This window comes from Triticum urartu, chromosome 1 (genome assembly GCF_003073215.2).
Source record: "Triticum urartu cultivar G1812 chromosome 1, Tu2.1, whole genome shotgun sequence".
Taxonomy (NCBI): domain Eukaryota; kingdom Viridiplantae; phylum Streptophyta; class Magnoliopsida; order Poales; family Poaceae; genus Triticum; species Triticum urartu.
Genome location: NC_053022.1, coordinates 501,111,659 through 501,135,204, shown reverse-complemented (window position 1 = coordinate 501,135,204; position 23,546 = coordinate 501,111,659). Strand labels below are relative to the sequence as shown.

General features: G+C 43.5%; 1 protein-coding gene across 6 annotated transcripts; it reads right to left on the bottom strand.

Annotated features, from left to right (window-relative positions):
• Positions 1-17,252: 17,252 nt before the first annotated feature.
• On the bottom strand, positions 17,253-21,009 carry LOC125522720 (swi5-dependent recombination DNA repair protein 1 homolog). Of its 6 annotated transcripts, none has more exons than XR_007289961.1 (5): positions 20,679-21,009; positions 20,399-20,576; positions 19,207-19,272; positions 18,525-18,643; positions 17,253-17,779 (listed from the first exon to the last, which is right to left on the bottom strand). XR_007289961.1 is itself a non-coding variant. In XM_048687765.1 (4 exons), the coding sequence occupies exons 1-4, from the start codon at positions 20,612-20,614 to the stop codon at positions 17,773-17,775; spliced, it is 282 nt and encodes a 93-aa protein (XP_048543722.1). In that variant the 5' UTR covers positions 20,615-21,009; the 3' UTR covers positions 17,253-17,772. The 6 variants fall into 6 exon arrangements, 2 of the variants coding, with proteins under 2 accessions (XP_048543722.1, XP_048543718.1); XR_007289958.1 differs by having other exon boundaries at positions 20,525-20,576; XR_007289955.1 differs by having other exon boundaries at positions 20,399-21,009.
• Between the last annotated feature and the right edge of the window lie 2,537 nt (positions 21,010-23,546).

Sequence of the window (23,546 nt, the reverse complement as noted above, 5' to 3'; positions counted from 1 at the left end):
AATTGTTACCTTGGTTGCGATTATGATTGCATTTGTTTTTGCATTGAAATGTTTTACATAGTTTCAATGTATGGTTTAATTAATTAGATGCACTTTGGTTTTAATGTGATGATGAACTTCTATTAATTTGGACACGTAATTATATATAATGCACGCAGATGAACCGGCAATGGATGTACGGTGACAGACACACCCGCGAGTACATTAAGGGCGTGCATGAGTTTCTCGATGCGGCTGAGGCAAACAAGCAGAATGGTTTTATGTGTTGTCCATGCACTGAATGTGGGAATACGAGGTCTTACTCTAACCGGAAAATCCTTCACTCCCACCTGCTTTACAAGGGTTTCATGCCACACTATAATGTTTGGACGAGGCACAGAGAAATAGGGGTTATGATGGAAGACGGCAAAGAAGAAGACTATGATGACAACTATGTGCCCCCTGAATACGGTGATGCTGCAACGGGGGGAGCTGGTGAAGATCAAGAGGAACCAGACGATGTGCCCAATGATGTTGCAACGGGTGAAGCTGCTGAAGATCAAGAGGAACCATACGATGTGCCCGATGATGATGATCTCCGCCGGGTCATTGTCAATGCAAGGACGCAATGCGAAAGTCAAAAGGAGAAGCTGAAGTTCGATCGCATGTTAGAGGATCACAAAAAAGGGTTATACCCCAATTGCGAAGATGGCAACACAAAGCTCGGTACCGTACTGGAATTGCTGCAGTGGAAGGCAGAGAATGCTGTGGCTGACAAAGGATTTGAGAAGCTACTGAAAATATTGAAGAAGAAGCTTCCAAAGGATAACGAATTGCCCGACAGTACATACGCAGCAAAGAAGGTCGTATGCCCTCTAGGATTGGAGATGGAGAAGATACATGCATGCCCTAATGACTGCATCCTCTACCGTGATGCATACAAGGATCTGAATGCATGCCCGGTATGCGGTGCATTGCGGTATAAGATCAGACGAGATGACCCTGGTGATGTTGACGGCGAGCCCCCCGGGAAGAGGGTTCCTGCGAAGGTGATGTGGTATGCTCCTATAATACCACGGTTGAAACGTCTGTTCAAAAACGAAGAGCATGCCAAGTTGATGCGATGGCACAGTGAGAACCGAAAGAAAGATGGGAAGTTGAGAGCACCCGCTGATGGGTCACAGTGGAGAAAAATCGAGAGAAAGTACTGGGATGAGTTTGCAAAGGACCCAAGGAATGTATGGTTTGCTTTAAGCGCGGATGGCATTAATCCTTTCGGGGAGCAGAGCAGCAATCACAGCACCTGGCCCGTGACTCTATGTATGTATAACCTTTCTCCTTGGATGTGCATGAAGCGGAAGTTCATTATGATGCCAGTTCTCATCCAAGGCCCTAAGCAACCCGGCAATGAAATTGATGTGTACCTAAGGCCATTAGTTGAAGAACTTTTACAGCTGTGGAATGAAAACGGTGTACGTACGTGGGATGAGCACAGACAGGAGGAATTTAACCTTAAGGCGTTGCTGTTCATGACCATCAATGATTGGCCCGCTCTCAGTAACCTTTCAGGACAGACAAACAAAGGATACCACGCATGCACGCACTGTTTAGATGACACTGAAAGTATATACCTGGACAAATGCAGGAAGAATGTGTACCTGGGCCATCGTCGATTTCTTCCGACCAACCATCAATGTCGAAAGAAAGGCAAGCATTTCAAAGGCAAGGCAGATCACCGGAAGAAGCCTGCCATGCACACCGGTGATCACGTGCTTGCTATGGTCAATGATTTACACTACGTAATCTTTGGAAAGGGTCCCGGTGGACTAGCTATTCCGAATGAAGCTGAGGGACACGCACCCATGTGGAAGAAGAAATCTATATTTTGGGACCTACCCTACTGGAAAGACCTAGAGGTCCGCTCCTCAATCGACGTGATGCACGTGACGAAGAACCTTTGCATGAACCTGCTAGGCTTCTTGGGCATGTATGGGAAGACAAAAGATACACCTGAGGCATGGGAGGACCTGCAATGTTTGCACGAAAAAGACGGCATGCCTCCGAAGCAGTATAAAGGTCCTGCCAGCTATGCTCTTACGAAAGAAGAGAAAGAAATATTCTTTGAATGCATGCTCAGTATGAAGGTCACGACTGGCTTCTCGTCGAATATAAAGGGAATAATAAATATGCCAGAGAAAAAGTTTCAGAACCTAAAGTCTCATGACTGCCACGTGATTATGACGCAACTGCTTCCGGTTGCATTGAGGGGGCTTCTACCGGAAAACGTCCGATTAGCCATTGTGAAGCTATGTGCATTCCTCAATGCAATCTCTCAGAAGGTGATCGATCCAGAAATCGTACCAAGGCTAAGGAGTGATGTGGCGCAATGTCTTGTCAGTTTCGAGCTGGTGTTCCCACCATCCTTCTTCAATATCATGACGCATGCCCTAGTTCATCTAGTCGACGAGATTGTCATCCTGGGGACCATATTTCTACACAATATGTTCCCCTTTGAGAGGTTCATGGGAGTCCTAAAGAAATATGTCCGTAATCGCACTAGGCCAGAAGGAAGCATCTCCATGGGCCATCAAACAGAGGATGTTATCGGGTTTTGTGTTGACTTCATTCCTGGCCTTAACAAGATAGGTCTCCCTAAATCGCGGTATGAGGGGAGACTGACTGGAAAAGGCACTCTTAGAAGAGACTCAATAATATGCAGGGACGGATATTCTTGGTCTCAAGCACACTACACAGTTCTACAGAACTCTACCTTGGTGACCCCGTATGTCGATGAACACAAGAACAGTCTGTGCTCCAAACACCCGGAGCAGTGCGACAACTGGATTACATGTGAACACATCAGGACTTTCAGCAGTTGGTTGGAAACACGTCTCAGAGGTGACAACACTATTTGTAATGAGTTGTACTTGTTGTCCAGGGGACCATCTTTGACTGTATTGACTTACAAAGGATACGAGATAAATGGGAATACATTTTACATGATCGCCCAAGATCAAAAGAGCACCAACCAAAACAGCGGTGTCCGCTTTGATGCAGCAACCAAGAGCGGAAAGGATACATATTATGGTTACATAGTGGACATATGGGAATTTGACTACGGACCTGATTTTAAGGTCCCTTTGTTTAAGTGCAAATGGGTCAATCTGTTAGGCGGCGGGGTACAGGTAGACCCACAGTACGGAATGACAACAGTGGATCTGAAAAATCTTGGGTACACTGACGAACCGTTCGTCCTAGCCAATGATGTGGCACAGGTTATCTATGTGAAGGACATGTCTACCAAACCGAGAAAAATAAAAGATAAGGAAGCGAATACATCATACGATGAGCCAAAGCGCCACATAGTTCTTTCAGGAAAAAGGGACATCCTGGGAGTGGACGGCAAGACATACATGTCTGAAGATTATGAAAAGTTTCATGAAATTCCTCCCTTCAATGTCAAGGCTGAACCAAGCATCCTGATAAACAATGAAGATTATCCATGGTTACGACGCAATAAGCAAATGACACAAGCGAAGAAAAAGTGAAGACTTTCTCCCGCAACTTTGTAACACACGAACATGCTACCATTGTCCGTTTTGTACATGCACATGCTATGTGGGTGAAATTATGATACCATCCCAACTTTCAACTTTTTCAGAGTTCATTTGAAATGCTTTCATGTCTTATGGTTCGGCCCTCGTAATACCATGACCATTAGTCCCTGGCCCATGCCAACTTTCAACTTTCTAAAACTAATGGCACTAACAGAAAGTTTATAATTTTGCTCCTCGCCCCTGGCCCATGACCATTAGTCCCGGTTTGTGCCACAAACTGGGACTAAAGGGTTGGTCCTCGTTGCGGGCCGAGTTTAGTCCCACCTCGCCAACCGAAGGGGGCTCACACCGGTTTATAAGCCCTTCCCTCTCTGCCTTGTTGAGCTCCTCTCAAAGTGAAAATAGATGCCCTAATAGAGAAAAGTTTAACCTAAATTCATAGTGAATTCCTCTGAAATTCATAGAAATTTACTAGGAATTTAGGTTGAATTTTCTCTATAAGCGCATCTATTCTCATTTTTTTAGTAAGTTAATCACAAACTTGTGATTCAAACAATTTTCAAAGAATTTAGATTTTAACTATTTAAATTTGAAAACTAATGGCACTAACAGAAAGTTTATAATTTTTCTAAAACTAATGGCACTAATAGAAAGTTTATAATTTTGCTAACCTAAAAGCAAACAGAATTAAAAATTAAATCAAAAAACAAAAGAAAATAAATAATGCAAAAAACAAATCAAAAAACAGGAAAAAACTATTTTTATAGTAAAGTTAATCACAAAATAAAATAAATAAAGCAACAAAGAAAACAAAAAACTAAAAAAGTGTTTTCAAATTTGAAAACTAATGGCACTAACAGAAAGTTTATAATTTTTCTAAAACTAATGGCACTAAGAGAAAGTTTATAATTTTGCTAACCTAAAAGCAAACAGAATTAAAAATTAAAGCAAAAAACAAAAGAAAATAAATAATGCAAAAAACAAATCAAAAACACAGGAAAAAACTATTTTTATAGTAAAGTTAATCACAAAATAAAATAAATAAAGCAACAAAGAAAACAAAAAAACTAAAAAAGTGTTTTCAAATTTGAAAACTAATGGCACTAACAGAAAGTTTATAATTTTTCTAAAACTAATGGCACTAACAGAAAGTTTATAATTTTGCTAACCTAAAAGCAAACAGAATTAAAAATTAAAGCAAAAAACAAAAGAAAATAAATAATGCAAAAAACAAATCAAAAAAACAGGAAAAACTATTTTTATAGTAAACTTAATCACAAAATAAAATAAATAAAGCAACAAAGAAAACTAAAAAACTAAAAAATTATTTTCAAATTTGAAAACTAATGGCATTAACAAAAAGTTTATAATTTTTCTAAAACTAAAAGCATAAAGAATTAAAAAATAAAGCAAAAAACAAAAGAAAATAAATAAAGCAACAAAAAAAACAAAAAAATGCCACCTACTGGGCCACCACGGCCTGAATACGACTAGAAACCCTACCATGGGCCAGGATTCAGGCCCGCAACAGGCCCAATAGGCCCACAGGCATTGCAGTGACAGATTAGGCCCGAAAGCCTGCAGTTGAGAGGAGCTCGGGAGGGTGGGCGCAGCAGCGCTTATAAACCACTCCCGAGCCCTCTCAACTAGCGAGGTGGGACTAAACTTTTGGGCGCGGGGCAGCACAAGGCCATTGGTCCCGGTTGGTGCCACCAACCAGGACCAAAGGCCGCCGCTTCCCGCCCTTTGGACTGCTGAAAATTGGCATTTGGTCCCGGTTGGTGGCACCAACCGGGACTAAAGGGGGGCATTGGTCACGGTTGGTGCCACGAACCGTGACCAATGTGCCGTCTATATAAGCAAGACTTGTGAAAAAAATTGTTCAGTTCTTCCATCGCGCCCCGACGACGCCGTCGGGCTGCCCCTCTGCGCCTCGCCGTCGCCGTCGTCGCCCTGCCTCCGATGCCGTCCCGCGCCGCCCCAACGTCGTCGCCACGCGCCACCCTGACGCTGTCGCCGCCCCGCCTCTGCCTCGCCGTCGCCTCTGCCTCGCCGCGCCCCAGCTGCCCCGCGCCGCCGTCGCCTCTGCCTCGCTGTGGTCTGGGCCGGCACCGCCCCCCTCTTCCCCCTTTTTTTGCAAACACATATATGTTTTTTCCTGCAGATTATATGTATATGTATGAGTATATGATGATGTATGAGTATATGTATGTGCTGAAAAGATAGATTTTTAGAAAAAAATACTATTTTTTCTGTTGATGATATGATGATGTTTTTTTCATATATGTATTAATTTTTTTTAAGTTGTTAGTAGATATCGATTTTAGGTTAGTGCATTTTATCACTGATTTTAGGTTAGTTGATCGATTTAGTGAATTTTATGTTTGTTGCATTTTATGTTTGTTGCATTTTAGGTTAGTGCATTTGCTAAGTGATATTAAGAAAGGAAGGAAAAGAAGGATAGGAAAGAAGAAAATAAGAAGAGTAAAGAAAGAACAAGAGGAGAGGAATAAAAGGAGAAATAAATAAGAAGAAGAAAAAAGAAGAAAAAGAAGAGGAGAAGAAGAAAGGAATAGTGGAGAAGAAGAGAAAATAGAATATTCTATTTTCTCTTCTTCTCCACTATTCCTTTATTCTTCTCCTCTCTTTTTTCTTCTTCTTTTTTCTTCGATCTTCTCCTCTAGCTATTCCTTTCTTCGAGGGTTCTATAGGGTCGAGGGATCGAGGGTTGAGGGTTCCAGGGTCGTCTAGGGGTCGAGGGTTCCAGGGTCGTCGAGGGTTCGAGGGGTCGAGGATCGCCGAGGGGTCGAGAGAGGTTTCCTAGTGTCAAAGTATTGAAGAAATCCATGGCTTCATCATTAGCCGGAAGTAACCAGGGCATGACGAAGTCCTCCAAAGTTATTTTGGAATGGTGTCCCGGATAGGATAATTTGCCTTTTGTATGAATTTCAGCAAAGGCCTTCCAAATAACGATATTTGGAAGGTTCTTGCTGAACTTTGTACCAAAAAGCGAATTATCCTATCTAGGACTCCGTTCCAAAATAACTTTGGAGAGCTTCGTACCATCATGCACCTGTTACTTTCGCCTAATGATGAAGACATGGTTTTGTTGAATCCTTTGACACTAGGCAACCTCTCGACCCCTCGGCGATCCTCTCGAACATGAGAGGAGCATGATGGCACTAATATATCCATCTGTCATGTTTGAATAATAATTGCCATGTTTTAAATATTTGTAGAAACTATGGACACCGCCCGAGACGAAGCAAAAGAAGCATTGTTGAGGGACACAATCGCAGAAGGAAGTGATGCCGTCTCATTGTTTCTCAACGACACCGATGGTCTGGAAGGAGAGGGTGAAGAAGCTGGCTACGGTGACCTAATGCCGGTGCAAGAAGAAGAACATGAGGACGGCTCCGGTGACCCAATGCCGGTGCAAGAAGGAGACCGTGATGACGGCTCCGGTGACCGAACCGAGTCCGGCCAGGTATATATATTAGTTAAGCCTGTGCTGACTAGCTGATTGATGCATTCATTGTTTTGGTATATACACATATTAATTAAGTCTTTGTTCTTTTTTCTAGCCCTCCGGATCGAGCACAACTTCGGTAAAGAGACGAGGCCCGAAGAAAAAGTTGAGCTCGGATGAAAAGTTTAATATCATAGCAATCGCGCCCGACGGCCAACCGATTGAACCCATCCGAACAAAGAACGCATTTGTTGCTCAGTGCGGGGTTCTGGTTAGGGACAAGATCCCGATAAGCATCCAGCAATGGTTTAAGCCGGCTACAGAAGACCCTGAGGTGTCTTATGTCAATGATATGCAGAAAAATGATCTTTGGACTGAGCTGAAGTCAAATTTAACCCTACCGCCAGAGGATAATCCAGAGAACCCAGTTAAAGAGCAATTAATCAAGTCTTTTGTTGTTAAGAGGATGGCAGAACTATTCAGGAGGTGGAAGAAAGAGCTGAATAAGTTTGTCAAAAATAATGAGACACCAGAATTCAAGGGAAGATATGAGAAGATCAGAGATCACTGGCCCGCATTTGTGGCCCACAAGACATCGGAAAAGAGTAAGAAGATGTCGGCGACAAACAAGCAAAATGCTGCGAAGAAGAAGCTTCACCATCGCACGGGGTCAGGTGGCTACCTCGTAGCCCGGCCTAAGTGGGCCAAGACTGAGAATGATCTGGTTGATAAAGGGATCGAACCAGAGACAATTAGCTGGCCAGACCGTTGCCGGACTTGGTTCTTCGGGGCTGGCGGAACCTTGGACCCTGTAACAGGGAAGTGCATTTGGATGAACGATCAAATGGACATACCAGTCAGGAAGCTTAAGCAGTATATTGAAGCAGCGTAGCAAGGGAAGTTCTTTCCAGACAGAGAGAACGACGAGCTCACAATGGCCCTCGGGAATCCTGAGCACCCTGGACGGACACGAGGCATGCCAGGCTCCATTCCGTGGAAGGTTGGGTTTCCGGACGTAGGCGGTTACAAATCCCATGAGAGGAGGAAAAAAGTGCAACAGACCCAAATGCAGGCGCTGCAAGCAAGGGTAGACGCGATAGAGGAACGAGAAGCAAATCACAGCAAACGTACTGCCGAAGCTTCCCCCGAAGCTACCCCGCCATCTCAGCACAGAAGCAGCGTGGCTTCCACCGAGCTGCTTCAGCCAGAGCATGCCTTGACGGCTCCTGCCAGCTATCCCGTGGATGCTATCACGGAGTCTCAAAATTGCCATCTTATGACGCAAAGGATGAATTTGAAGGTCAAGGCGGCTGTTGGCTCTGTTTATCCTACTGAACCCGGCGCAACTTTTCACTGCCGGCAGATTCCAGAAGGATATGCTAGGGTGATGGTGGATGAAATAACGGAGGGATTTGAGGACCTCCAGCTTGACCACCCTACTGGTGAAGGGGAGACTCGGCTGGGGTCTGCTCTGAAGACTCCATGCCTATGGCGGAAGGAGCTCATCAACCTTCCGAACTGGACGCCTCCGCCTCCTCCTCCTCCTTCGGCGAGTCAGGGCACTCCGCCTCCTCCACCGCCTCCTCCTCCGGCGAGTGACGATCAGGGCCCTCGGCCGGCTCCTTCTCCGGCGCGTGGCGGCACTCCGCCTGCGCCGGCGCGCCCGAGCAGCCAGCCTCCTCCTTCTCCGCCTCGTCAGCAAGGGCGGAAGAGACCCGCCGCCGCTCCAGCAGCTGCTCCGGCGCGTTGTAGTCCTTCTCCTCCGCCTCGTAAGCAAGTAAAGAAGACAACCGCTTCGTCTGCTCGGCCGGCGTCTAGCAGTACAACCAGAGGCGGGAGGACATACAGATTCGGTCCTTCTCTGAAGAGTCCACAAAAGTTACCATACGAGAGGACCCCGGAGGAGAACGCGAAGATTGCGCGAACCGAAGTGGATGACTGGTTTCAAGGGTTGAAAGCAAAGAGACATCCACCTCCGGAGGAGAAGGTAGATCCGTGAAAGTGAAGCGCACTCTGGCTGCCCTGGCAAAACCACCCAAGTCTCCGCCGAAAGGCAACTATGAGCGCATTATTGCAAAGACATGGGCCGAAGCGGAGCGGTCGGGAAGTACAGTTAGTGATTAAAGGCTGAAAGAACGACGAGCAGCTGGGAAACAAATTGCCCAGCTCGGCGAACAAGCGAAGCAATCGTGCCCCCCGCTCAAGGTGCCTAGCGACATCGTCGATCCGAGGATGGTGCCCGGTTATGGCAATGTTGACGATTACCTGCCCGACGATGTACATTATGATCCCATGGAGGTGCAGATACACAGATACGAGTACAGGAAGCCTCTCGTCAAAGATGAAAAATCTTTAACAACGATGATGCAAAGATTACATGATTGGTACTTGAAAATCTGCAGAGAGTCTGGAGGGAGGAGTACTTTGTATGCGAGAGTTAAACTGGAGCATGACCTCGTTGGAATTGAACTATTGCCTATTCCATTTGAGGAGTTCTATCAGTTTTTCAATCAATTGGCCCTCGATAAAACAACGATCACCTGCTACTGTCTGTAAGTACTACTACTTCTGTCATTAAGTCTCTCTATATAGCTCATCTCTTTCATTGCATGTATTTATAATTATCCTCACTATATTATGCAGATTGAAGATCGCCGAATTGAAGAAAAGACAAGTCGGTGATATTGGGTTCGTTAACACATATCTCATAGATGCAACTGAGGTTGAACATCGTCCCGGAGATACCGAGGCCAACTTGCTACGATCATTCAAAAAAATGAAAACAAAGATATAATACTCTGTCCTTACAACTTCAAGTGAGTGTTACTGTCTTGTGCATATTTGGTTTCCCTTATATATTAGTCCAGGTTATAGTAATGTAATTGATGAGTTATGCATGCGTGTGCAGTTTCCACTATATTCTCCTAGAGATTAGGCTTGAGCAGGGAGTAGTAACCGTCTTGGACTCTAAACGAAAAGATCCCCAGGAGTATGCGGACATGACTGAAATCCTCAAGAAGTAAGTTAAATCGATCATTATCCACCATATCAGCAACTTTGTTCATTTCCTGATATCAAGTAATTGTTTTCTTTGTCCGGCAGGGTTTGGAGAAAATTCACCAGAAAAGTTCCGGGACTGCCGAAGGAGCTGGAATTTAGACACCCGAAAGTAAGTACTATAGTAGCATGTTCCGCGCATCTCCTAGTGATTCAAGCGCTAGTTTCATCAATACCATTTAGCATTCTTGCTTATCAGTTTGATTGACCTCTATTTCTTGTAAAGTGGTTGTGGCAGGAACAAGGGAATGATTTCTGTGGATACTACGTCTGCGAGTCCATCCGCCACACGACCTGTGAGCGGGGCGGGTACTCTGACGAACAATATGAAGTACGTAAATAACAACATTCACAATTTTATTTTATTACCATCATTTGTGTTGAGTTTCATTCATTCATATATATGTGTATTGACCCCCTTCTTCAAATTAGATGTTTCGGAAGCGGGATGAACTCCTAGCACCAGCTCGCATGCGAGCAATTCAAGAGGAATTGGCGGCATTCTTTCTTGACCACGTGATCGCTGAAGACGGAGAATACTATGTGGACCATGAGTCCGTATGATTATATTTGTAAGAGATAATTATTGTATATATGTAGCCGGTAGTGTCGGATAGATATACGAGAACTTGTTGGTCGACCAATCTCTCGGAGAAGGAGAGGTGGTCGATATCACTTCTCTCTGTATGCATATATGTTCATGACGATCTTCTGTTTCCTTTGTTTGCTTACTAGCTAGCTAGCGTGTCTAGTCCTCTCTATACGTATGTATAATACGTAGCGTCGACCAAGCACGGACATAAGAGAGGACACTTCTCTCTATTAATTATAGCTAGCTAACACAATATATGAAACACCTAAATTAATCCCCCAAAACCCCCAAACCCCCCCCCCCCTTCGAAAAAAAACAAAAACCCCAGCCACAGAAATGCTGACACGTGGATGCCTATTGGTCCCGGTTGGTGCCACCAACCGGGACCAAAGGGTCTCCTGCCTGGGCTTCACGCACAGGCCACGTGGAGGCCCATCAGTCCCGGTTCTGGATTGAACCGGGACTAAAGGGACAGGGCATTAGTACCGACACTTTAGTCCCGGTTCAGGAACCGGGACTAAAGGCCCTTACGAACCGGGACAACAGGCTCTTTTTCTACCAGTGTTTGTGCAGGAGATGTAGAGCTATGGCGTACATAAATGATTAAGTTCAAGCCCATCATCAGAAATTAAAATTGGTGTTTCACAAGGGTTATCAGTTCTTGATTATTACAAAGGCTATAAGCTTCCGGGTTACAAAAATCCCGGATTACAATGAATGCGCATTAAGTCGCCATTGGTCGAGAGCCACTGAGTATTTAACTCTGGATTTACTTGTCAATAGACAAGATCTTGTGATTGTTTTCATATCAGATTATATTATTCCAATCTTTAATAGCCAAACATGGCTGGATTTCTCATTATGGTTGTTATAACCAGTATTAAATGACTGAGGTTTTCCAATCGGGTTATAATATTCAAACCTTTAATAGCCAAACCTGACTGGATTTTCATTATGGTATTAAATGATTGGGGTTTTCAAAAGCCGCTTCAAAGCAATGGCTATTATTTCTTCATCCAAGAGTACCGGTTCACAACAGAGAGCATGGCTCAATATTGATATGCAAAGGCTTTCAGCAACATCATCCGGACGATGGATATGGTTTTATTTAGTCCCGAGTCGCTGCAGGCATACGACCCGGCACTTGGGGGCTACATTATTCAAATCAAGATTATATCAAGTATGCAAGTCCCATGTCACTGCAAGCATGCACCATGGCACTTGGAGGCTAATGCAAAGTCATTTTAACTCACCTCATTGAATACCCGACCCATCACATAGTGATGAGCTAGCCCTTGGGGGCTACACATTGCTGCTCAAAATCCACAAAATCAGATCTACAATCCTACTCATTATTGCATAATGACCCGGCACTTGGGATCTACACATGGGAAGTTCAAAATGTGCAGTTTATGATTGGCGACTTACATGAACAACCCGGATTTCTCCAAAGTTGCAGCATTTATATCAAAGCAAGTCTTAAGCTATCACTACATTCTCCTCTTAAGACTTGAGGGCTACATGTGATATGCATATAAGGGAGAAACATCTTCAAATTCTCAGTTTTGAGCAAACCAGGTATCATATTCTTATTGGAGGAATTTGCAAAGTTTATTTCTTCCAAGCTATTCATAGAAAGGCTTGGAGAGCCAACTCCACGATTGGAAGCTATATTTGCATAAGCAAGCACCAAGTCGCCATAAGATTGACCCGGCGTCAACAACAATCATGACCCGATTTTATCAGCTTTCATAACCCGGCAGTTTTGGTGATTACAACTCGACAAGTTCTAAATTTTTGCTGAACATCAGATGAATATTTGAAGACCAATATTTTTGTCAAGTCAGAGCATTGGAGGCCGAATCAAAAAGATTATTTTTTACAATATTTTTCTACAAGAGACCAATGTCAGCAAATTGACTATGAAGCTGGCCTATTGATTCGGACTTTTCAGAAGAAGTGCCTGATTTTTTGCATTGGCAAAGTTTGAACATATCTGCTAAAGGAGATTTACTATGAGATCATGGACACATATCAAGAAGGAAATGACAAGGACTCAAGGATGATCAGGTATCGGCTCAGAATATTTTTAACCCAGAGCACAACCTATCAAATTTGTTCTTGTGTTTATTTGCAGAATCAATTTAACATGGATAAATCCAAATTAAACGGGGGGCTAATGTTGGGGATATACCCCACGGTATGACCCGGCTGGGTATATGACCCGACCGAGACTTGGTGCTTCATCGATAACCCGCCAGAAGACTGACGACTTTTTGATGACCCCAACGGCGGGTCAGATAGATGACAAGGCCCAAGGCCCAGAAGGCCGGCTCATGTTATGAACTTATGATAGGCCGGCTTAAGAGGAAAGGCATAAGGAATATTCCCCTACAAAGGAAGCAAGACTAGGACTCCACTTGTAATAGAGTAATCATAATCCTACTAGGACTAGTCATATAACCCGCCCCTTCAACTTATATAAGGAGGGGAGGGGCACCCCAAGAGGGACAAGTTTAGACAGACAAGTCAATAGCTCTTGAGAGAGAGGTAGCCAAAGAGCACCCTTGTAATCGTGAGCACCATGATCAATATCAATGAAGCAGGATGTAGGCTTGTACCTCCACCGTGAGGGGCCGAACCTGGATAAAAAAAACCTCGCATCTCTCGTCCCACTCAACCCCTCTCAAGCTACTACGTAGATACGTTGGCCTCACGACTAAGTCCGCACACTAGGACATCTGTCGTGACAAAACCACGACACTCTTGCTGGAGCTTCAGAAGATGGAGAGGTCGATGAACTAACCCCATGATGTGGAGCTGCTTCTTCGTCCTCCTATTGCTTGTGTCTGTCTCCGCCTACACATGTTGCTGCTCAATCTACTACTGCTCCATCTGGGGCGCCTCCACCTGCACCTGTTGCTCCATCTGCGGTGGCTCCATCTCCATCAGAGGAGCGAGGGGCAGCACTGGCACGCGCTTAGTCCAGGCAGAGTTTGTCACGATTTTGGTACATGTACCAACGTGCCCTCCGGTATGGATCTGGGGAATCCCTGGCCTTCCCCATTGCCCAGACCAGATTCTCGACCAGTGGGCGGTGGAGGTATGGCAATCGGGCGTACATCTCATGGTTGGCGTCCGCTCTCACTGCGCACACATGATTCTTGAGGATTGCTGCGTTGGCGTACCAGGTGCTCACCCCGCACGCGTAGGAGAGCTTGATGTTGTCGTCGTCGAGGATCTCCTGTAGCGCTTGGTCCCATCCGAGGCCAAATGTCATGGCGCGCGATGGAGGTTTTCTTTGGTTTGGGTGCGAAGGAGGAAGTTGGATGGAGAAGAGCGATGAATAGGAGATATGGAGAGTAGTAGTTATCTGTGCAAGGAGGGTGAATGTGAATAAATGCACTGTGTGTGTAGATACTGGGGTTTTCTGGAGAAGAATCGAACAGGCGCAGTCAATCGATCAAACTACTGTCACGTTTTTTTAGAAAGAATCGAGCGAGGAACGAGGAGAGCTCGACCTAGCAGCCTAGCACAGCAAACGATCCAACATGCCTAGCCCAACCCAGCAAACGATAGAACGCGCGCAATCCAGCCCAACCCAGTAGCTTCTTCCCGAGCTAAAAAAGAAGACAGCCGTTAACGGCGCGCCGTCCACCAATGTCGGCCAGCGCGCGATTAGCCACGTCAAAACTAGCTCAGAAAACGGATCAGTGTTTTTTGCCACTGTCGAAATTACGGTGCGGTGCAAAGTGACACGTTTTGTAAATTGGTGGTTTTCCAAGAGGTATGACGCGAAAGTGGTGGTTCTATGCATTTTACTTCTCTAGTTATGAGAAGGAAAGTAGTTGTAGCTATACCTAGATTCTACCCTGGTTAGTACTAAAGATTTTAGTTACAGCGTAGTTAGATCTGTTGGTCCAATTCCCCTCTTTAAACCCAATATTTATGTTAGTCCTAAATCCCCAATGTATAATGATGATTAACTCTTATCTAATCCTCACTTCACTAATGCTTGCTATAAAACTGCGGTGATAGTGTATTCGAGCCTTAAGTATTTTATTTGCCGTATGGCATGTTATTATTCGCTTCATGTTTCTAGCTTTTTGTTGGTGTTCTTGTTGTGGTGAAAGTGATTTGTGCTTCTTAGTGAGAAAGGAATGATTGGAATTGAGAAAGCACCTATGTTTAATGGAACTGTTGCTTTGTTTTGTAGCTTGCTGGCTCCTTACTCTAGTTCTAGTTCTGCTCCTCCCCTCCATGTCAGCGTGCCAGTTATGGCCTCAGGTCATCATCTCCTTTGATTTGTTCTTGGCTTTTGCTATTGTGGTTAGAGAGGTAAAGGCAGCAGGGGGGAGACAATCTTGCTCTTGCTCTAGCTATTTTGGAGCAGAGTGTCGATGGTGTCAATGCCTTGGTCTACTTACTCTCCTCCTTTTATCTATTGTCTAGCAAGTGGCTGCCCATCCTTCCTCTACTGCTCTCTCTTGCGTGTTAGGTTCTGATTGGCTGGAGATTGCAGCCCATACATAGACCAACTGATGACTAATTGACTGCTAATCCAGTGTGCACGTATTATTGTGGTCAAGTGTGTCTCTCAGGTGTCACACATTTGTTCGTCTGACCCACGTGTATTATGGTGAGGTTACATGTAGTAAGATTGTTGTATCAATACTGATGTTGTAATATACTAGGACAAATGCCCGTGCATTGCACCGGGCTAGAAATGAAATATAACCTGCTCCACGTGTCATTATGCAACATTTTTAATCCAATTTTTACAAATGTATAAATAAGATTACACTAAGTATTTTTTTTACGATGAAATTTGAGCGTACCCTAACAATGTTCATCATTACCTATTTCAGCTCCGCACTTCCATTTCATTTGAAAAACACAAATGTTTTTACAACTTTGTTTTTTGTTGTTCAGAAAAACATGATTTTTTTTACTTTCATAAGGTGTTTTTTTTAAATCGAGAATATTTTTTAAAATGGTATCATTTTTATGGCGATGTTATATTTTTTTGAATATTATATTTTATTTGTAATTTTTTTACACTATTTTTTGGGCTTTGTCCATTCACATTTGGCCTACATATTAAGTCCAGCCTAAACTGCACCAACGCCAGCTGAGCTCCTCATCTCGTCTCCCCTCCGGCCGGCTCTCTTGGCCTCTCCATGGGTTCTAGAAAAAACAGTGAAAGCCCCAAAACACAAAAGCACTCACATCTAGCGACATGAAGCAATACACGTCCCTTCCCTTCTCTCTAGCAAGTAGTAGTGGTTTTACTAAACAAAATCTAACAATCGAACACTGTATAAATTGCTACGGCAACCAAGTATAATCAATCAGAAACACGAATAGCAGCAGGGTCTCGATCCCTCTCACTTTCTCTCTACTTCTTTCTTAATTCTCTGGCAAAACAACACGCAGCAACAGCAGCATATGCAAGCACATAGTAGCAGCCTCCTCTCAATTTCTCTCAATGGGTTCTAGAAACATTCCATGGTAGTAACTCTTGTATGTAATCTTATGTAAATTCTGTTCCATTTGTTGTTCATAGAACCCAATAAAGGTCCCGTAAATGTACGCACGACAACAGCTGGCTTGTTTTTTTATAGTATGTATTACTGGACATTTCTACTGACGCTAGTACATAGCCTTGTTCTAACTTTGCATCAGTGTTGCTCTACTGTATAAAAATGATATCGTAAATGTACGCAATAAAGGTCCCGTAAATGTACGCAAGACAACAGCTGGCTTGTTTTTGCATCCATAGATTTCTGAGCAAACTTGGATCAACATAAGGGAATATCAAAATGATATCCGAATTCATGCATTGTTACGGAAAATGAATATAGCCAAAATGGAGAGCCTGCACATAGCTCATTATGCCAAAAAGGATCTATAGAAGTACAGTACGTAAGCCATGGATCGTAGCAAGAGCAGGTACCTGAAAATACATGAACTTAGAAAAAAGATCATGCACACCCGTCCATATGCAGGAGACGACTATAAAAACATGCAAGGAAATTTTTCAAGGTATATGTACAAAATTAGTTTGTGCCCCTTACTACATTAGTAAATGAATCAACTTCCCCCACAAAAAAAGTAAATGAATCAACTTCTTGCAATAACCAATAACATTTTAGGGAACTATCTCTTTGCTTGATAACCACTATCAACATGTACATAACTTCAATATTTTATCACAGGGTATCAGACACTCAGATACATCAGTTCGAAATCAGTTGAACATGAGAAATATTTGTGCAGAACACTCATATCAAATTCAGAACAACATACTCAGTTGTATGTCATCTTACTTGCGAAATCATAAATTCAGAACATGGTATCATATTCAGTTTTGCTACTGGGAAAGGCTTGTTACACTTCAGTATGCACAATAGTACATGCTTTAACCTGTCAAATATGTGTTGTCATAAACAAAGAAAAAAAATGTATTTGATTTGCCATGGAACTGCTTGAAATTGAAGATATGGATGATGGTGCAGCACACAAATCAAATTAGCATCACAGCTTAAACCGAGGTCTGTTTACGATCAGTCTGAAACTCGACTCGATAGGCTGAATATACACAATGAAACACAAATTTCAGTGAGATTCTCAGATTCACAGAGGAAAGTTGCTTGGAACTTTAACTGGAAAAAGGATCAAAGTTGAACATGAACTGGGAAAACATTCTAAAAGTTCAGACTGGGCATGCTAGTCTGCTGCTGTTGAAAACTGCCTGTATAACCAGGACAGAAACAACAACTAAAACAGGGGATTACATCCAGTGATTAGCTTTCATCAAGGGGATAAATACCTCTGGTGTAACCGCTGCAGGCGCCATTGTACGGCTCGACCGATGTTCTTGATAATGTCGAGCTAGATGGGGATGGAGGTGATGGCAATGGACCACAATCTATCTGATTATCTGATTTTGGCACAATCGATTCAAAACACTCAGAAACTGGAGTACATGTTGACATAGTTGGTGACATAGGTGATGGCTCCAGAACACTTGATTCAGAATTTTTTTCTTTTTTTGAAGGTCGGTTATCAAAGTCCTCTTCAATGTTCTGTGTAATATTAAGTTACAGTGCTGTCATCTATTTTCTGCAATCAGAACAAAAATAAAAGGTAAACCTCCAACCATTAGAAGCATCATCTGACAGTAGCTTTGTTTTAAGGAGATGAAAATATTACAATCCAGTATGTAGAAGGCAAAAGTATATAGAGATAAAATTTACCAATACATATGTGCATGTTTAAAAATTCTAGAATGAGAAAGTAAATCATATCAGCAAATGTGGTCTACCACACAGCATAAAGGAACTCTGTTGATTAAGTAGCTATATATGCGCATGTCAAAATATTCTAGGCTGCAAAACCATAAAAACAGGAAAGTTCAAGACACACATTATGATCCATTACATGAGAATTAATATGATCTTTTTGACATTTTATTTATCCTACATCTTTGTGAGACCCGCGGACTCAGCGCAGAACCTAATTTTTTTTCCTACATTTACATTCTCAAACAGAACTGCATTTTTCTAGTTGTCAAAATACAGTGAGCAGTAATTTTTCGTAAACATCATGCCCTGTTGAATATAATTGAGACCCGTCCATCACTTATTTGTGAACTACTTTTGTTCTGGTCACCTATGTACTGAACTACTAAACACTCCTTACGAATTTACTCTGCTTCTTTCAAGTACAAACAAAATCCATTTATGTAGGAGTGCATGATGCGTTGCTTGTCAGTGAAATATAGTCTACTGTCGGCAATAGCTATATTTGCTGTAGTAAATTGACGATTTGACAAACATATGAGACCCATCAGATGCTTCAAAAGTACCTCAAAGTAGGTCTAGGCGACGGCTGATGGTCTTCCGGCAAAATCGGCGGAGGCGGTGGCAGATTGTCTTGCGGCGAAGTCGATGGAGACGATGGCGGTGAAGTCAAAGGAGACGATGGCTGCGAAGTCGACAGATATAGTATAAGACAATCATAAATTCGGCAAGGAGGAAGATCAGGGAATAGTAATGCGAATTATGCCACTATATATTTGAATTACATGGAGATCAATCACTCCAAAACCAAGTTTTCTGATATACAGACCGTTGTCTAGGCTTATTACATCAAAATGCACAGTTACCTAAAAAAGCAGTCCTATTTGTTCTTAGTTCTTTGAGTTGAACTTTTAGACATGGCATTTGATTTCTTGCATGGCTGATAACTATGATGATTGTGATTCTTGGCAATTCTAGTTTACTTCTCAGCTTGAAGAATATGCTCTCATCTTTTAAGGATAACCTTAATGTTCCTCACTATGCAATGATCCCAAAATATATACGAAAATGAGCATGTACTTCATGCTCTTCTAAATTTTCTTTCCCTGACAGAAGGGAAAACACCCAGCTTCTATTAGATAAAACAAAGTATTACAAGGTATATATGGAGAAAAGTGTCACAGTAATAGACGCATTGTACATGTACCAGGGCTCACATATGCAAACTAATATGAAGGGGATTCATACCTCCGGTGTAGTTGCCACAGGCAACATTGGACGGCTCAACGGATGTTCATTACTCATCTTAAGGGCCTGAAAAAAAATCAACTCCAAATCAAAATAAGCTTTTTGCAGACAGACATCAGTGTTGACTAAATCATAACTGTGAAAAAAATAGCTGATCATTCTTTTATTCTCTCAAGTGGCACCAGGCACTTAATTCTACTGAAAAATATGCAGATACACACTGGCCACATGCCTAGAGTAGTTAGCTCCACACAAACATTTGCATATAGGTCTTGAGCAACTGTAATGCAGTTTTGACAAATTGAGACATTGATTTAGCACAAAATATGTACATATACTTTATATGGGGCACTTATAAACATGCTACCAGGACAAAAACAAAATTAGTTACTAAGCAAAAAACATGGGTCTGTAACCCCAGAAACTACAGAGAGGAAAGTTGTTTACACATCCTAATCCTGTTTTGCTAGGTGCAGCTAGCATATCTATTCTGCAAAGCTAATTCTTAACTGAAGAAAAAGCATAACCTAGGTGCAGCTAGCATATCTATATTCTGCAAAGCTAATTGTTAACTGAAGAAAAAGCATAATCGAGCAAGGGGACAGAAATAGTAACTACAACAGGGGAGTCGAAAACATTTTAACATCATAAAAGCATGAAAAAAATATGGTCTTTGAGATCGTCATCTTAGGCACACAAATTTATGAGCCATACTGAGATACATAAGCATGCTTTATACACAATAGTATCGATGCATGCATGAGCAAAGTAGCTTATGTATGCAGTTCAAATTAAGTGAAGCAAGTTCATACAATAATTAGAAGGTTCAGTACAGTTCTCTGTTTCAAATTGTTTTTCTTGTGATGCGGCAAAGAAATTCTCCTACAGTTGCAAAAATCATTATTCATAGTTAAGACCAACAGTAGCAGGCACAAATTTAGGAAAAATACCACATGAATCTGAATTGAACCGTACATGATTCACAATCGCATCTAGGTACAAAACCAACAGTGGTCCTCCATCTAAGCAATCCACGAGTACACGTTGATCTCAAGATTACTAACTAAAACCACGTCTCGCAACAGTAAGAGAAGAAGACCATGACCACCAGTATCAAGTGCTGAAGAATCGTATTAGGTGTTTTACAATTACGGATAGTAGAAGAGCAGTGAAGTGGAAGCAAAGAGGCAACCAAAGCTTGCTATTCAGCTCATCTCCAGCAACAGCGGCAGCAAGGTGGCGTCAGTGACGGTCAGGTCAAGTTTTGACGAACTTCAGGCTCTAACGCGCCGTGGCGTAGCTTAGAGGGGATACATACCTCTCGTGTAGCCACCACAGGACTCGGCGGGCGTTCTTGTTCCTCCGGCGAACTCGGCGCTTCTTCCTCCAGCGAACTTGGCGGCGACATTGGATGTTTGGTCAAAAATTGCAATTTCGACGGGATGATGGAGATTATGGTCGAAAGGCAAAACCAGATGGAGATTCCGGCCGAGGACCCTTGCTTCTTATAGCAGCCAATCAAATCCGGGTCGGGCACTACATCAATTTGTGTTGGAGAAGGACACGGCCGGCCTCCAATTTTCCATCCAAATCACGACAGGAGCAGCGGAGGTTGAGAAGGATACCACGGAGGAGGCCAGAGAGGACTGGCGGCCGGCGCCGGCGGCCGGCGTACCATCCTCCATGAACGCCCACGGCGTCCACCTTCTCCTCCGCCTCGGCTGTAGCCATGCAGCAAGCCCACGGCGTCCGCCTTCTCCTCCGCCTCGTCTGTAGCCGCACCCATGGCGTCCGCCTTCTCCTCCGCCTATGGCGTCCGCCTTCTCCTCCGCCACGGCTAGCCGTCCGACGAAGGCGCCGCCCCTCACCTGCTCGTGCTCCGCCGTCGCTGCCTTCGCTGGAAAGGGACGAGTTTTGGAAAAGATGAATCAGGGACCGCGGACTGAATATCGAATAAACGTAGGGTCTTTTTTGTAAAACCGAAGCGTTTTCCCATATTCACTAAAGAAAGGACTGCGCGTTTTCAATCCGTGCTTTATTATTAGAAATATATATATATATATATATACTAGTAAGTTTGCACGTGCAACGCACGCCTGAACTACCACCAAACAAATACCAAAATAATTGTATAATTTTACATCTTTTTCAATCATTATACAAGTTTTTGAACCAATAATATTGATTGTTGGGCTGAAAAACAAAATAAATCACATTGACGAACTGAACCAATCATCACTATCATTGTCAAGTCCATGCTCTCGGTAGTCCAACAACTCATCCAAAGATGATAACTTAAGGGCTTGTAAAAAAAATGTAATCTTCATTGCAAGAATACAGTAATGTTCAAATATACAAAATCTTCCGAACATCAAAAGAGAAAAAATACTACCATATGCTCCATGTATCCATCATTTTTTTTCATATGTACAGTGATGAACTTCCATAAAACAAAACAAATAAAAAGGAAAACTATCAACCAATAATCAATCAAAAACAGTGCCTGAATTGCAGGGTATAACCTGAGCTTTCCCTTGGTTAGTACCTACAGCTCGGTGAAAGCCACGCTCCATCCAACTAATAACTGAACAAATAAGTATCATCCAAATCTCATGGCTCATTTTTGTGGTGCATTTATAAGCGGAAAACGTTACTTGTACAGCCACTCCTCGGTCTAAAGCAATAAGATGGGGATCAGCGCCACTATAGATCCTCTAAAATGCCACAGACCCAATCTTTAGTTTAGGCTGAGGATACTTGACGTCTCTTTGTTCGGCACCGCTCTGAGCCTTACTGGATTTAGTCCTAAGATCTAAAATTAATAATCCGGGAATAATTCCTATTAGCCTAGCACCAAGAGCAAAGGCATGTGTACGTGAAAATCTTGTGAATGAAATTGATAAACTAATTTGCACCAATTAATGCACGCCATGTCACAAATAAATGGTTAAGTGCCACGTCCAAAAATACCATTTGGTAGAAGTATGCCCCTAACATGAAAACGCAAAACATTAGATGATATTTCTCCCAAAGCTTTTGCTTGTTTTATGAATAGGAAGTTAAGGATATCTCGAGCATGGTGTTATACCACATCACAGAACACATTTTCAAGCGCAATTTGGCACAGTTTTGTGACACCACTCAAACTGAAAGTGTAAGAAAATGTAACCAAAGTACACCACCAATGCACAATTTTCAAGTGCAATTTGGCACAGTTTTTCAAGTATAACTTTTACAACAAGCATAAGTGAATCGTCTCAATTTTTGAAATTTAATGATGGCTCGACTAAAAAAGTGCTTCTTGATCTGGCACCACTTCTCTGAAAAATTTCCTTTCCATTCAGCTAACCATGACATATTTGACTGAACTTGATGTCTGCAAGTAGAAATAAAGTGCATATAGGACTTAACCTTTGTGTTTGCCCTAATAAGATAGCATCATGCATCTGTTCATTTGATCAGCAGAGGGGTGTCCCTGGAGCCTAGAGCACCACGGCTGCAGCACATGTCACTGCACAAATGGAGTAGTGGTGCTGATCAGACAGAAGCATAAGCAAGGTACTGAGAAAGAGGAGGTCGAACTGAGTGAATGACGCAGACATAGAAGGCAGGAATACCTCGACCATCTCCTCTGGAATCCATCTGCCTTCCCACCATGGATCCACGTTCCACCGTAGTGCCACAGCTGCTGGCGAACGAGCATCGCTGCAGCCGTTGTGCTGCTAATCGATGGCTGCCTGGTGCCCCCAACGTCGTCTCCTTCCCTCATGAGGCGTCGGCCGACGGCAACAATGACGTGGCGGCGGGCGGTGGTGAAGCAGCCGGCGGGATCTGCGGCGGGCGGGTCTCGCACGGGGATCCGGCAGAGTTGCGGTGGTCGAGGGAAGCAGCGCAGATCGCGAAACGATAGGGGGGCTCCGCGCCGCCATGCTGCGGGCGCAGGCGTGACTGTTCGTGGGCAGCGGCGGGTGGGGAGGTGCATGACCAGGCCTGACGAGGCGTGGCGCCTGTTCATCGGCGGGCATGTGTGCACCGCGCCAAGGGTGCTTGCTGGGCGGCGCAGACGGGGTGGCGCGTGCAAGGACGACGATGAGGGTAGTTGGAAGATGAGGGAAGATAGGGACGACAAGCGGGACGCGATGACGGGATTCGTCCGGAGAAATCGCGTCCGCAGTTCCGCACTCCACAACAGCCAGATATTTACTGGACGTCCCACGTCCATAAATCAAGAAACACTACGTTTAATCTTCACGTCCATAAATCAAGGAACATTACGTTTAATCTTCCTTTTTTTACCACTAAATCCTCAGAGAATAAATCCTCCTCGCGAATTCTCCGGA